General features: G+C 35.2%; 1 protein-coding gene across 1 annotated transcript in view; it reads right to left on the reverse strand.

The window, feature by feature from the left end:
* Positions 1-963: 963 nt before the first annotated feature.
* FCHO2 (FCH and mu domain containing endocytic adaptor 2) overlaps positions 964-15,464 on the reverse strand; it is a 115,706-nt gene continuing 101,205 nt past the window's right edge. The window contains exons 23-26 of the mRNA XM_032626076.1: positions 8,247-8,446; positions 7,441-7,505; positions 3,655-3,819; positions 964-3,337 (exon numbers count right to left, since the gene is read on the reverse strand). Coding sequence (XP_032481967.1) covers positions 3,315-3,337; positions 3,655-3,819; positions 7,441-7,505; positions 8,247-8,446 — 453 coding nt within the window. The 3' untranslated portion in view covers positions 964-3,314. The remainder of the gene's footprint in view (positions 3,338-3,654; positions 3,820-7,440; positions 7,506-8,246; positions 8,447-15,464) is intronic.

The raw sequence follows: 15,464 nt of genomic DNA on the forward strand, positions 1-15,464 counted from the left end.
TGTCAAAATATGCTTTCTTTTCCTCCTAGGCACACAACCACACTATGTATTTCCCATCTTTCCTTGCAGTTAGTTAGTTGGAAGCACAGATCAAGTTCTGGCTAGAGGAATGTGAACAAAGGTCATGACGCCAGCTCTGCGCCTGGCCCATAAACTCCCAGTTTCCTTCCTTCCCCATCCAACGGCCAAATGGAGAGGATTTTGAGTGGAGTCACAAAAATGGAGGGAGCCTGTGTCCTTGAATTACTGTATGGAGCAGAGCTCCTCCTCCAACCTCCTTAGGACCGTGACGTGAGCAACATACTAGTTCACAGTGTTAAGTTCCCGGGATCTTATTTATCACAGCAGCTAGCATCATTCACTCTGAACAGGTGGGAGCAGTGCAAGTGGAAATAGAGAATAAAAGAAAAAAGATGAGCCTATGGTATGAATGGTAAGAGTGCTACCTGTTTGGTACACAGGTTCCCCAACCTGACCTAGATGAACTAAACTGCTCCTTTTCATGACACAGATTTAGCAAAATTTTCAATATTTAGGATGAAATCTTTTTTCCAATTCCTTTTTTTTGCTCCTTTCTCAATCTGCTGGTTTTTGAGAGGCTTGATGTTCCTGATTACCTCCTTGAAAGAGTATGGTTTTAAAACTGTGTGATGCTGTGTTCCTAAGCAACTTGTCAGGAGGAAAGTCTTTGCTAAAGCTTAACATCGATTTAAGTATATTTAGAAACAAATAAAAATAATCCTTATTAAACAATTTATATACTTTTGGGTTATAGTCCAAATGAAGTTTTCCTATATGATCAGTTAAAACTAAATAAGAGACCAATCTATATGTCTGTCTAAATGGTGATAACAAAGTTCAACACCAATTATTCTTTGCTTACCTAGCTTGCCTTGTCCTAAAGTCTATGATATAGCTATTATTACTATAAACAAGAGTACAAAAACACACAAACCAACTGATAAATTATATATTACATGTTTATTAAGGGCACAACTTTTATGTAAAATTTACATTTTTATGAAAAAATCAAAAATATTTACAAAATTTTTAAGATTTGCCTTGTTCTAATTACAATTCAAAGTAGTAAATAACAATTCTTAAAAACTCACATTTGTTAGAGTTCTGTGTTTACAAGTTCTTGGTTAAAGAGGCAGCTACAAAGTTTATCACTATACATAAGCAAGAACCAGCTTGCTAAATACATTTCCGATTGAAAATCTATTGGTCTTTTTTACATCATTAGTGGATTTTTAAATGAAAAAATCAATATAAACTCATATGGCTTCAAAATTGTAACCTGCACCCAATACAAATTTATGTATCAGCACTTGGTATGAAGACAGTGGTAATTCGGAAAGTGCAGAAGTTTAACCATTTCACTAGTTTGTACATTGTAAGGTAATACTTGATTAAAAACAAACATGGTGAGTATAATGGTGTCTGAATTCCAACAATAAAGTATTAACTGCCCAATAAAAGCAGTTTGACTGCAAAGCAGTTACAGTTAAGATTCCAGTAAGGGACTGTAATTGGCATTTAAAAGAGTACAATGTAAGTTAGAAATTCTAATTTTGTCCACTATTTAGTAAAGATGAAAATTTTAGCAAATTCTCTTATGTACTGCTTTAGTCAAATCTAAATTTAGAATTGGGCTAACATGGATATATTAAAAAGCACATTATTGTGTTATATATGTTACTAAATGAGTAGATTTTCTGCTGTATTTAATATAGCAAGATGTTACATAAATGCCTAGTAGGAGGGGTTTTATTTTCTGTAAAGCTTAACAGAACAATTAGTGGTTTTATATAAATTATCATATATAACACATTTTATTGCTTCTATGCAAAATGCAGGACACTGGTACTTACAAATAAATTTCCCATTTGTAAATTATGAAACTGTGTCCAAAAGATTTAATTCCTTCAATTAATCAGGATTTGCTATAAAGTTAGGATTTTTACTATTTAATATCAGTAATATTAAGAAATGCTTAACCCAATCCATCATTTCAAATAATTTTCCTATTTTTAGCAGGTAGCAATTAAGTAAGAACAAGAACATACAAATTGGTAATTTTTCCAATTGTTGAAAATGCCAAAACTAATCTTTTCTAAAGTGTTCCTCACAAACTACTACAAAATTCATGCTCACAACACATTCAGGAAATAAATGTACAGATTTCCAATAACAGAGTGAAGGGAAATGTTAAATGGAGAGTTAAAATACCAGTTACCAATTTATCATTAGAGTTTTACAGAACTTTCTGATGAGGTTAAGGTGGAATATCTGAAGGTGATTTTTTTCCCCCTGTAAACAAATGCCATTAGTTATTTCTCTAGTGGCTACAGTGTATCACTAAAGAAGCGAGCCAGGGTTCTTAAGTATAAATTGTCCTTTAGTTATTCTGAACTCCCTTCCCAATTGCGGCCAAAGGTATTTCTGAAAATTGCAATTATCTTGTAAAAATCCTTGACTACTCTAAGATTCCGAATAGAAGATCCAGACTGTTAGGAAGAAAGTGAGGCACATTAATGAACACAAACTAGATAGGCACATTTCTGGGTTTTGTTATTGTTTTACAAGGCACACATTATGCAATCCATATAAAAATAAATTAAATCTACAGCATTAATTTATCAAAACAATCACAACTTCTATAAAGTTAACTGCAGAAGTAAATTTCTCTGCTGTCTTTTGCAAGCTTATTTTAAAACACATTGCACTTGAGGATTAAAAAAAATCATATAAAACACCATTTACACTTTATTAATATGTTTATATGAGAATCAAATTACAGATTTTGCAAACACCTTGGACTCTGGTCTGATTACTTTATGGCACAAAACTCAATTTGACTGAGTGTTATAAATGAACATTATCCCAAACTTAGAATTCACGTTCTGTCCGTATCCATTCAATATCAAAACTTATAAAATTTCAAAATTATCTCTGACTCTAAAAACTTATGGAAAGCTAAATTATTTTGTGCTTGCTCTCCTGAAATTTCAGACCTGATATTACACTATAACCACAGACACTGAAGATAATTTAAAATTTCAGCCTATAAAAACTTCACTTTACTGACAATCCGAATAAATGTGTTTCCTGAATATTGCAGTTTATCATTTACAGCGTTGAAAATCATTTCAGTGCTATTTCTGTCGATGACTCACTTCAAAAGTGCAATTTAATGTTTGTAGTCAGCTCTTAAAGACATAATACAAGTTAGAATAGTGTTTGGAAAGAACAGATAATGCAGAATGGCAGGTTTGTACTACTCCTTTGAGCCAACCACTTTCCCAGGTCCATCAACAATCTGCCAAGTATCGTCCTGAAAAACACCAAGCAGACCTTTGCAATTATAATTTCAAATGAACTCGAAGGAGAGTATTTTCACTGTGGTTACAGATACAAACCCCAGTTCCCACCTGCTGTTTACAATACATTAGAATCAGATCACAGGTGTTCAGCTATACTGACCATGAGTACTCTCTCTCCCAGGTGTGTCTCTATCTGGCACCTTGTACCAAAGGTCAAAGAAAAAATTTCCATGCCTTTAGACTATAAACTACTTGACAGTCGTTTAGTAAATGTTAGAATACAAATGTTTCCCATGTACATTATAAAGCTTGAAATCTCCCAACTTACCAGTGGCAAACCGCTTCTTTACTAAGGAAAGCCTATAGCCAGTGCCTACAAGTTCAGTATCTACTCCTGAGAGGGTACTTCCCTCGCTGAGGAATTGCACTGCAAGTGTTGTGGGTTTACTGGGTCCTTCTGAAAGATCAAATTTTGCTCTGAGGGACCCAGAACCTACAAGGAAAAGAACAAAGAACTTATACAGGATAATATATTTCACACCAAAAAAGGCAAATGAGCAAGTAAGCTGAACTGTGTCTGTCCTATGCCAAATTCGTGAAATGTGTACAGCAAACAAATCAATGTCCTGTTTCCAAATCAGACTTTATTCAGTGAACCTGAATTTTCGTTAAGTAATCTTCATCCATGCTTCTCTTTGACTTAATTAATAATAATCTTCAGAGGCATTTACTATTGAGATTCCTATGCTACATGAATGTTGAAATGAGTCAAAAGACAAGTCTGAGGGCAGCTCAGAAGGAAGCCCTAGAAGGGATGAGTGGGAATAAGGTCAAAAGGAAAGGACTGCTGAGTACCATATCATGGGCGGGAGAAGTAAAGAAGCTAAGACAGCTAAGATTGTGAAGAGCGGTATCAACATTACTATTTTGTATTCACCCTTCTTTTTTTTTCGCCGCATATATATATATATATATATATATATATATATATTTTTTTTTTTTTTTAACATCTTTATTGGAGTATAATTGCTTTACAATGGTGTGTTAGTCTCTGCTTTGTGACGAAGTGAATCAGCTATACATATATCCCCATATCTCCTCCCTCTTGTGTCTCCCTCCCACCCTCCCTATCCCATCCCTCTAGGTGGACACAAAGCACGGAGCTGATCTCCCTGTGCTATGCAGCTGCTTCCCACTAGCTATCTATTTTACGTTTGGTAGTGTATAAATGGATAAAGAAGATGTGGCACATATATACAATGGAATATTACTCAGTCATAAAAAGAAACGAAATTGAGTTATTTGTAGTGAGGTGGATGGACCTAGAGTCTGTCATACAGAGTGAAGTAAGTCAGAAAGAGAAAAACAAATAGCATATGCTAACACCCTTCATTTTAAAATTTAACTGGTCTAACATCATGCCAATTATGTCTGAGGGGCTTTCTTTTCAATATAACCATTTATTCAACATAACTCAGTCTAACAGTGTGGCAGAAATAGTAAATAATTATGAATATTATAAATGCTGTTAAGGAAAAAAAAAAGCTATGGGCACATAAAATGGTGTGGGGATGACAGGCCTGTATCTCAGGCAAAGGTGACTACAGGTACAGAGATGGCAGACCTGACAGAGCATGACGCGTTTAAGGGAGCTACATCTACACCAGAAGAGCTGGAGAAGAGGGTACAGGTGGAAGAGAGTGGCAGAAGAGGAGACTAGACTGGCAGCAAGGAACGAGCTCTAAATATCTTTACAAACCACCGGAAGAAATAACCATAAGGAACCACCTAAGGTATGGAAGACAAACATTTCAGGTAAGTCTCCTAGAAGGGCAGAAAGGTACAAGATGCAACGTAGGGAAACCACCTGAAGGTCAATAAAATAGTCTAGGACTCTAGGTGACAGGAAAAGGGGATCTGAACTAGGCTAAGGGAAAGGAAAGAAAGGAATGAATTTGAAAGATATTTAAGAGTTGAAATCAAGGGGTGAAAAGGAGGAGGAGTCTAGGAGGATTCCCGGGTTTCTGGCTGGGGAAAGGAGAACTGCCTGATAGTAGGAGTGACATTCTGTGATTCCCCGCATAGAAGCTGAACACTACAGAGAGAAATCTGGAAGAAAATATAACAATGACCTCCTATACTATTGTACCTGGTGAAACAGATCAATTGGGAAGATGAATTGCTGTATAATTCTTAACGCTTGCCCAAGCCCTCCTTAAACTTTTACAGTTCTTGATGTGCAAAATTCAATTCTGTGAAAGTTCCACCACAGGCCAAGAGCAGCCACCTTGGCAATCCTTAAACTTTAGAATTATTTCCTGTCCCTCTTCTGGGCATAAAGGCAAAATAGAAATAGATTTCTGTTTTACAGTATTCTAATTTGGAGATTTTTTTTTAAAGGCTGACTAACCAAATCAGAACCACATTTATAAGATGTTTCCATTTCCTCACACAGACACTCTGATACCTGAACAGCACAGGGAAACTATTAATATATCTGGTTAGAAAATTTGTGTCTTATTTTTAAGAGAACAAACTCCTTTCTTGGTAAATATTTACAATAATACTGTTTCATTAAATATGGGGAAAATATACCCTTTCTTCCTTGCTAACTGGTTGTAAACCCTCAATTCAAGTAGCATTTCTGGTTTACTTCCAGTTTCAACTAGGAATTTCAGTTTTGTCTCTCATAGCCATACAGTTAGAGTAAAAATCAGTAGTTTACCACCTGAAAATAGGCAACCTTTAAGTACCAAATAGGAACAAAGGAACTAGAGATTAGCTAAGTTATTTCATACAATGTGTTGTTCTCTAGTAGTAAAAGTCTGATTCAGCACAGCAGGTCTGAATGAACAGACAATACGAGGTATGTTCCTGGACTTTTATGCAGAAATACCTATGAGAAAAACTACTGATGATATGTTTTACATTTTGATCACATTATGCTTAAAATGTTTAAAAGGAAAAAGCTGAACAAAACTTGAAACGCCAAAAAACCCTACTTAATAGGAAAAGTAACTGGAGATTAATTAGGCATTCAAAAGAGGGCAGGAGAACTCTCCTTTGATTAAGAGAAACTACAAATAAAATGTTAAAGGCTTGGGCTTCCCTGGTGGCACAATGGTTAAGAATCTGCCGGCCAATGCAGGGGACAAGCCCTGGTCTGGGGAGATCCCACATGCTGTGGAGCAACTGAGCCCGTGCGCCACAACTACTGAGCCTGCACTCTAGAGCCCACAAGCCACAACTACTAAGCCCACGTGCTGCAACTACTGAAGCCTGCGCGCCTAGAGCCTGTGCTCCACAAGAGAAGCCACCGCAACGAGAAGCCCGCGCACCGCAACGAAGAGTATACCCCACTCGCGGCAACTAGAGAAAGCCCGTGCGCAGCAACAAAGACCTAACACAGCCAAAAATAAATAAATTTTGAAAAAAAGTTAAAGTCTTGACTGTCCTGGGAATTCATTCTAAACTGAGTTAGGGGATATACTAGGAGTGATCAACTAACTCGCAGAGACCTTTTCTTTGCATTGGGAACACAGATGCAGACATGGTGGGAGGAGGCGATTAACTTGCTTCTCCTTAAAATAATGATCACAGAATTAAAGGCTGTTAATGGTTAGTTTTAATAAGGGGAAATGACCAAGGTAAGGTTGTCCTGAGAGAGAAAAGACAGAGGGGCTTTTTAAGGCCGGGAAGCTTCTGCATGATTTCTGGGAGGCCAGGAGGACCCCAAGAATGAGCTAAAGAGTGTGTTAATTAGTATCAATTAGTTTTCAGTTTCAATTATCAGGTTACCTAGACTTCTATAAATTTACTTTATTAGGTATCTTCTCTTAATGGTAGCAATGTGAACATAAGAAGCATTTATATAATATTTATAAAGCTATAGCAAAGCATTCTTTTTCTCAGAGAAAGCATATTCAATCTAGAAGAAAAAAAATGTGTTCTGAATCTCAACTGGTCCACTCTTATTGTAAGGTATTAACTTCCACCTAGTGGTCAGTTTTAGAACTGAAGGCATGAAATTCCGGAGAAAATTTTCCATAAACATGCCTAAAAAATCCATGTGACATCACATTATAAGCAACAAAAAAAACATGCACACACTTACCTCTATTTTCTGATTTTTCTGAAATACCAGAGAGTTTCCAAAAGGCTTTCATCTGTTCTGCATTCCTGTAAGAACAAATGTTTTCAGATAATGTGCCTAGTATAGTACCTTGTACATAAACGAACACTCAATAAATACATTTTAAATATTTCACTAGAACTATGGTGCTAGATTTACTTTGAATAGTATCACCTGGTGAAAATGTGTTTATGAGTAATATAAATATAATATTATCTTTATAAATGGATATTTACCAAATTATGTAAATTCTTTTCATTTCTACTGATCAGAGAAAGGAAAACAATGCATAGGTGACCCAGTACCTTCATTGCTCAAGGAAAACACAGTTTTATTACTAAACAGTGAAGCAAATATAAACGAAGAGTGGTTAGAGTCTATACTAATATTAATGGAGGGAACAAGAGAGGTAGTTAAGAGATGTAAAAAATACTACTAAAGACTAACCAGATAGGTATTCCTATAGATATGCTAGATGCTATATTTAATCCTATAAAATAATAATTATCTTTCTTTTTTAAATGAAAAAAAGAAAGTTTAGAGAAATTACATACTTTGCCTAAGGGTAAAGTTGTATTGAATCATTCGAGTCTGGGTGGGGACAGCAAGACTAGTTTATTTTGGGTTGCGGCTACCGTAGTGTGACTAGTAAAATGTACAGTACCTTTTATAGCATGGTTTCTTTGGGAAAATACACTAACTTATAAGACAACTTTCAGAACTTAGGTTCTAAGACTGAGGGATTGCAACAGAAACTTAGTAGAAATTCAGAAATCTACTTAATTTACCATATTGCAGGGGGAAGGGACTGCATGTTTGTGACTCCTCCATCCACTGGTACCACTACCTGTACGTTGGAAAGCACACTTGGTGCCACCATAGCTTCTGGGTTGTACTTATAATCCACTCTAAGATCTGTGGTGCCAGCACTACATTTCCAATATGTTGCAAGATTTAGAGGAGTGGACTGAATACCATTTGATGATACCTTTAAAGAGAGAAAAAAACAAACAATTGCCTTTGACCTAAACAAGTAAACAAGTCATGTTAATGACATACACTAGAACACAAGAGCTCACACATTCAAAAATAATAATGAGGGAGCTGTCTTTTGCTAGGCGGAGTGAAGCAGGCTCATCTCACAGGTGTAAGTGTGGACCTGGGACTATTTACATCAAAATTTCTGTGGTGCTTGTTTAAAATGCACATTCCACTGGCTCCAAATGCAGAAAATCTGGAGGCACTGGTGATATAGGGGTTAGTATAGCTGCCTTCCAAATGCAGAAGATCTGATTCAACTGCTTAGGTACAGGGCACAGAAATCAGTGTGTTATGTGATTCTTATTTATGCATGTAATGTTTGAGAACCTCTCAACATTCAACATAGAATTCTAAGATTCTTTATAAGAATTCAGATTTAAAACAGTTAGAAAAACTGGATCGCCATGCAGTTCTGCAAGCCTGGAGTTAGAATACTTCCAACTTGAAATGTTTAATTTTAATCACATGAACCACAGTAAATGGTGCAATTCCTTCCAATTCTTCAGTTCCTTGCTCAAATGACTTACTCCTTTTCAATGAGATTTATTACATTGAAAACTGTATTTTCACTCTTCCTTACCTTACTCTACAGACTTTCCTTTCTCCATAGCACAACATACATTATTTACTTACTATGTTTACTGTCTATTTCCCTATGCTACTCACAGCAATTAGCAAGCACTGAATAATAAATATTTGCTGAATGAATGATAAATACTTGGAATAAACTTTAAGCCAACGTTAAGTGGCAGCACTTTTTTATCCTTTAAAGTATTTACTTACTAGAAACATAAGCCATTTTAATACAATTACCCTATTAAAAATTCAAATAAGACATAAATATATGAAATAGGAAATTCTTCTCTTGGCATTCTTACTCCCCACTGTTTTTTTTAATTTTATTTTTATACAGCAGGTTCTTATTAGTCATCCATTTTATGCACATCAGTGTATACATGTCAATCCCAATCTCCCAATTCATCCCACCACCACCACTTCCCCTGCTTGGTGTCCATACGTTTGTTCTCTACATCTGTGTCTCAATTTCTGCCCTGCAAACTGGTTCATCTGTACCATTTTTCTAGGTTCCACATATGTGCGTTAATATACAGTATTTTTCTCTTTCTGACTTACTTCACTCTGTATGACAGTCTCTAGATCCATCCACGCATGTCTCAACAAATGACTCAATTTCGTTCCTTTTTATGGCTGAGTAATATTCCATTGTATACATGTACCACATCTTCTTTATCCATTTGTCTGTTGATGGGCATTTAGGTTGCTTCCATGACCTGGCTATTGTAAATAGTGCTGCAATGAACATTGGGGTGCATGTGTCTCTTTGAATTATGGTTTTCTCTGGGTATATGCCCAGTAGTGGGATTGCTGGGTCATATGGTAATTCTATTTTTAGTTTTTTAAGGAACCTCCATACTGTTCTCCATAGTGGCTGTATCAATTTACATTCCCACCAGCAGTGCAAGAGGGTTCCCTTTTCTCCACACCCTCTCCAGCATTGGTTGTTTGTAGATTTTCTAATGATGCCCACTCTAACTGGTATGAGGTGATACTTCATTGTAGTTTTGATTTGCATTTCTCTAATAATTAGTGATGTTGAGCAGCTTTTCATGTGCTTCTTGGCCATCTGTATGTCTTCTTTGTAGAAATGTCTATTTAGGTCTTCTGCCCATTTTTGGATTGGGTTGTTTGTTTTTTTAATATTGAGCTGCATGAGCTGTTTATATATTTTGGAGATTAATCCTTTGTCCATTGATTTGTTTGCAAATATTTTCTCCCATTTTGAGGGTTGTCTTTTCGCCTTGTTTATGGTTTCCTTTGCTGTGCAAAAGCTTTGAAGTTTCATTAGGTCCCATTTGTTTATTTTTGTTTTTATTTCCATTACTCTAGGAGGTGGACCAAAAAAGATCTTGCTGTGATTTATGTCAAAGAGTGTTCTTCCTATGTTTTCCTCTAAGAGTTTGATAGTGTCCAGTCTTACATTTAGGTCTCGAATCCATTTTGAGTTTATTTTTGTGTGTGGTGTTAATCTTACTCCCCACTGTTAACATCATGGTACATATACTTCCAAACTTTCTAGGGATGCAAACATAGATCTGTCTCATTCTTTTAAATGGCCACAATAATTAATTTAATCAATCTCTTCCTCTGTGGATGTGTACTTAGGTGGTTTCCAAGCAATGCTGCAGTGAATATCCTTTCTACCTTCCCCCCACCACGTCCGCCCTCTAATTTGTGTGATTTCCAAAGAACAGATTTCTGGAACTGGAATTGTTGAGTTAAAGGTTACATATACTCAATGATCTAACAGAGTTACCTTCTAAGAGGTTCTATTAATTCGTACTCCTATCAACAAGTGGTCACGCCTCACCTAATAGAGCAGTCTTTTTCATTTTTGTCAATCTAATGAGGACTCAAACTGGTATCTCACTGTTGTCTTAATATTCATTGTTCTGATTACTACTGACATGGAGCATCTTTCCATAAGTTAGCTACTGAGTTATTCATCTTCTATTTCTAATTTATAAGGGCTCTTTGGTCTATCTTGCAATATTACACATGCTTTTCCCTCAGATTAAATACTGATTCTGTTTAAGGGTTTGTGTGTTTTAACCAAACATCTTATAAACACACGTATTTCTTTCTTTTTGTCTCAAGTATCTCATTCTCTCATTGCATGACTTCTGGGTTTTGTATTGTATTCAGAAAGGTCTTCCACACTTCAAGATTAAAATATGTAATAAACATTTATAACACATATACAACACACATGCATACATACCCACAGACACATATATATATATATATATATATATATATTCATCCATGCTTTATTTTCGTATCTTTACGGCTTCATTTATTATTATTAAACCTTTGATACATGCAGATTTTATTTTGGTTAAAGGTATAAGCTAGGGATTCAGCTGAATTTTTTTCCCCAAATCTCCAGCCTGCTGCCCCAGTATCATTTACTGAAAAATTCATCATTTCCACGTTGTCTTGAAATGCTACTTTGTCATAGCAAGAATTTTCCATTTATTCTTAGATCTATTTCTGGATACTCTAATCTGTTTCATTCATCTGGCCATCTATTGTTGTGCCAGTTCCAAACTATTTTAAATACTGTTGGCTTACAAAGTTTTCCCATTAAAACTAAAACATTACTCCACATTGCTGTTTAAAACGTTTCTTAACTTAATTTTCTGAGCTTTATTCTTCTGAGAACTTGAAAATACTGTCAAGTCTCCAGACACAAATATATAAACACCTCCACTGAGTTTCTGATCAGTATCACATTAAATTTATAAGCTAATTTAGAAACAGCTAAGCTTTCCAGAATATGAGTCTTCCTTTAAATAAAGTATACCATTCTAACTATATTCAAGGCAGCAGAGATGATGTTATGTTTCTTAACTAGTTTAAAAAAATTTTTGTGTCTTCATTGTAGCTACAGGAAAGGATGCTGTAATAGATTTTTAAAAAGATTTTTTTTAATTGAAGTATAATTGACACGTAACACTATATTAGTTTCAGGTGTACAGTGTAGTAATTTGATATTTATATACATTGTGAAATGATCACGACAGTAAGTCTAGTTACCCTCTGTCACCGTACATACAAAGTATTTTTTTCCTGTGGTGAGAACTTTTAAAATATACTCTTAGCAACTTTGAAATATGCAATACAATATTATTAACTTTGGACACCATGCTGTACATTACATCCCCATCACTTATTTATTTTATAACCATTAGTCTGTAACTTTTGACCCCCTTCATCCATTTCACCCACCCCTAACCCCCTGCGCCTCTAGCAACCACCAATCTGTTCTCTGTATCTATGAACTTGGTCTGGTTTGTTTTTTAGATTCCACACATAAGTGAGATCATATGATCTCTGTCTTCCCTTTCTGACTCATTTCATTTAGCATAATGCCCTCAAGGTCCATCCATGTGGTTGCAAATGGAAGGTTTCATTCTTTTTTAATGGCTGAATAGCATTCCATTGTATATATACAGCAAATCTTATTTATCCATTCATTTATTGATGAACACTTGGGTTTTTCCATATCTTGGCTACTGTAAATAACACTGCAATGAACACTGGGGTCCAAAAATCTTTTCAAGTTAGTATTTTCATTTTCCTCGGATAAATACCCAGAAGGGGAATTGCTGGATCATATGGTAGTTCTATTTTTAATTTTTTGAGGAACCTCCAAAGTGTCTTCCATAGTGGCTACATCAATTTACAATCCCACCAACAGTGCACAAGGGTTCCCTCTTCTCTACATCCTTGTCTTTTTGATGACAGCCATTCTCACAGGTGTGAGACGACAGCTTATTGTGGTTTTGGTTTGCATTTACTGATCATCAGTGATGTTGAGCAACTTTTCGTGTATCTTTTGGCCATCTGTGTGTCTTCTTTGGAAAAATGTCTATTTAGATCGTCTGTCCACTTTTAAAATCAGATTGTTTGTTTTGCTATTGAGTTGTATGTTCTTTATATATTTTGGATATTAACCCTTTATCAGATATATTGTCTGCAAATAATCTTCTCCCATTCAGTACATTGCCTTTCCGTTTTGTTGATGTTCTTTGCTGTGCAGAAGCTTTTTAGTTTAATGTAGTCCTGCTTGTTTAATTTTGCTTTTGTTGCCTTTGCTTCTGAAGTCAAATCCAGAAAATGATCACCAAGGCTGATGTTAAGAACCTTACCACCTATGTTTTCTTCTATGAGTTTCAGGGTTTCAGGTCTTGCATTCAAGTCTTTAATTCACTTTGAGTCAATTTTTGTGTATGGTGTAAGACAGCAGTCTAGTTTCATTCTTTTGCATGTGGCTATTTAGTTTTCCCAATACTATTTTTTTTTAACATCTTCCCAATACTGTTTATTGAAGAGACTGTCCTTTCCCCAATGTTTATTTATTCTTGGCTCCTTTTGTCATAAATTAATTGAGCATGTATGTGTGGGTTTATTTCTGAACTCTCTATTCTGTTCCACTGATCTATTTGTCTATTTTTTTGCCAATACCATCTTTTGATTACTATACCTATGTCATATGGTTTGAAATCAGGGAGCGTGATGCCTCTAGCTTTTTGTTCTTTCTCAAGATTGCTTTGGCTATTTGGGGTCTTTCGTGATTCCATACAAATTTTAGGATAGTTTATTCTATTTCTGTGAAAAATTGCCAGTGGAATTTTAACAGTTATTGCATTAAACCTGTGATTGCTTTGGGTAGTATGGATATCTTAACAATTTTAATTCTATCGATGAGCATGGAGTATCTTTTCATTTACTTTTGTCTTTATTTCATCACTGTCTTATAGTTTTCAGTGTACAGGTCTTTCACCTCTGTGGTTGAATTTGTTCCTAAGTATTTTATTCTTTTTGATGCAATTGTAAACGGGATTATTTTCTTAATTTCCTCTGCTAGTTCACTATTAGTGTATAGAAACACAACAGATTTTTATATATTTTGTATTTTGCAACATTACTGAATTCATTTATTATTCAGTTTATTCATTATTCAGTATTCTAAGTTTTTTTTCTTATGGAGTCTAAAGGTTTTCTACATATAATATGTCATCTGCAAAGAGTGATAATTTTACTTCTTCCTTTCTAATTTGGATGCCTTTTCTTTTTCTTGCCTAATTTATCTGGCTAGAACTTTAATACTATGTTGAATAAAAGTGGTGAGAGTAGGCATCCATGTCTTGTTCCTGATCTTAGAAGAAAATCTTTCAGATTTTCACCACTGAGCATATTAAGCTATAGGCTTGTCATATATGGCATTTATTATGTTGAGGTATTTTCCCTCCATACCCACTGTGTTGAGAGTTTTTATCATAAATGGATGTTTAAATTTTGTCAAATGCTTTTTCTGTAACCCACTGAGATCATACGATTTTCATCTTCATTTGTTAATGTGGTGTATCATGTTGCTTGATTTCTGGATGTCAAACCATCCTTGCATCCCTGGAATAAATCCCGCTTGATCATGGTGTATGACCCTTTTAATGTATTGTTGCCGTTTGTTCGCTAATATTTTGTTGAGGATTTTTGCATCTATGTTCATCAAGGATATCAGCCCGTAATTTTTTCTTGTAGTGTCCTTGCCTGGTTTATCAGGGTAATGCTGGCCTCATAAAATGAGTTTGGAAGTGTTCCCTCCTTTTCTATTTTTTGGGAAGAGTTTGAGAAGAATTGCTATAATTCTTTTAATGTCTGGTAGACTTCGGTAGTTAAACCGTTTGATCCTGGACTTTTGTTTGTTGGAAGGTTTCTGATTATGGATTCATATCTCCTTACTAGTAATCTATTCATATTTTCTACTTCTTCATGATTCAGTATTGGAAAGCTGGCTGTATGTTCCTAGAAATGTATCCATTTCTTGTAGGTTGTTGGCAATTTGTTGGCATATAATTGTTCATAGTAGTATCTTGTGAATCTCTGTATTTCAGTGGTATTAGTTATAATGGCTCTTCCTTCATTTCTGATTTTATTTGAGCCCTCCTTTTTTCTATTGGTGAGTCTAGATAAAGGTTTGTCAATTTTGTTTACCTTTTCAAAGAACCAGCTCTTAGTTTCATTGATCTTTTTAGTCTCTAATTATTTCTGCTCTGATCTTTGTTATTACCTTCCTTCAACTAACTTTGGGCTCCGTTTGCTCTTCTTTTTCTAGTTACCTGAGGTGTAAAGTTAAGTTGTTTGAGATTATTCTTGTTTCTTGAGGTAGGCATGTATCACTATGAACTTCCCTCTTAGAAATGCCTCTTAGAAATTCCCATGAATTTTTGGTATGTTGTATTTCCATTTTCGTTTTTTTCAAAGTATTTTTTGATTTCTCCTTTGATTTCGTCATTGACCCGTTGGTTACTCAGTAGCATACTGTTTAATCTATCCATATTTGTGATTTTTCCAGTCTTCTTCTTGTAACTGATTTCTAG

The sequence above is a fragment of the Phocoena sinus genome, chromosome 3 (assembly GCF_008692025.1).
Source record: "Phocoena sinus isolate mPhoSin1 chromosome 3, mPhoSin1.pri, whole genome shotgun sequence".
Taxonomy (NCBI): domain Eukaryota; kingdom Metazoa; phylum Chordata; class Mammalia; order Artiodactyla; family Phocoenidae; genus Phocoena; species Phocoena sinus.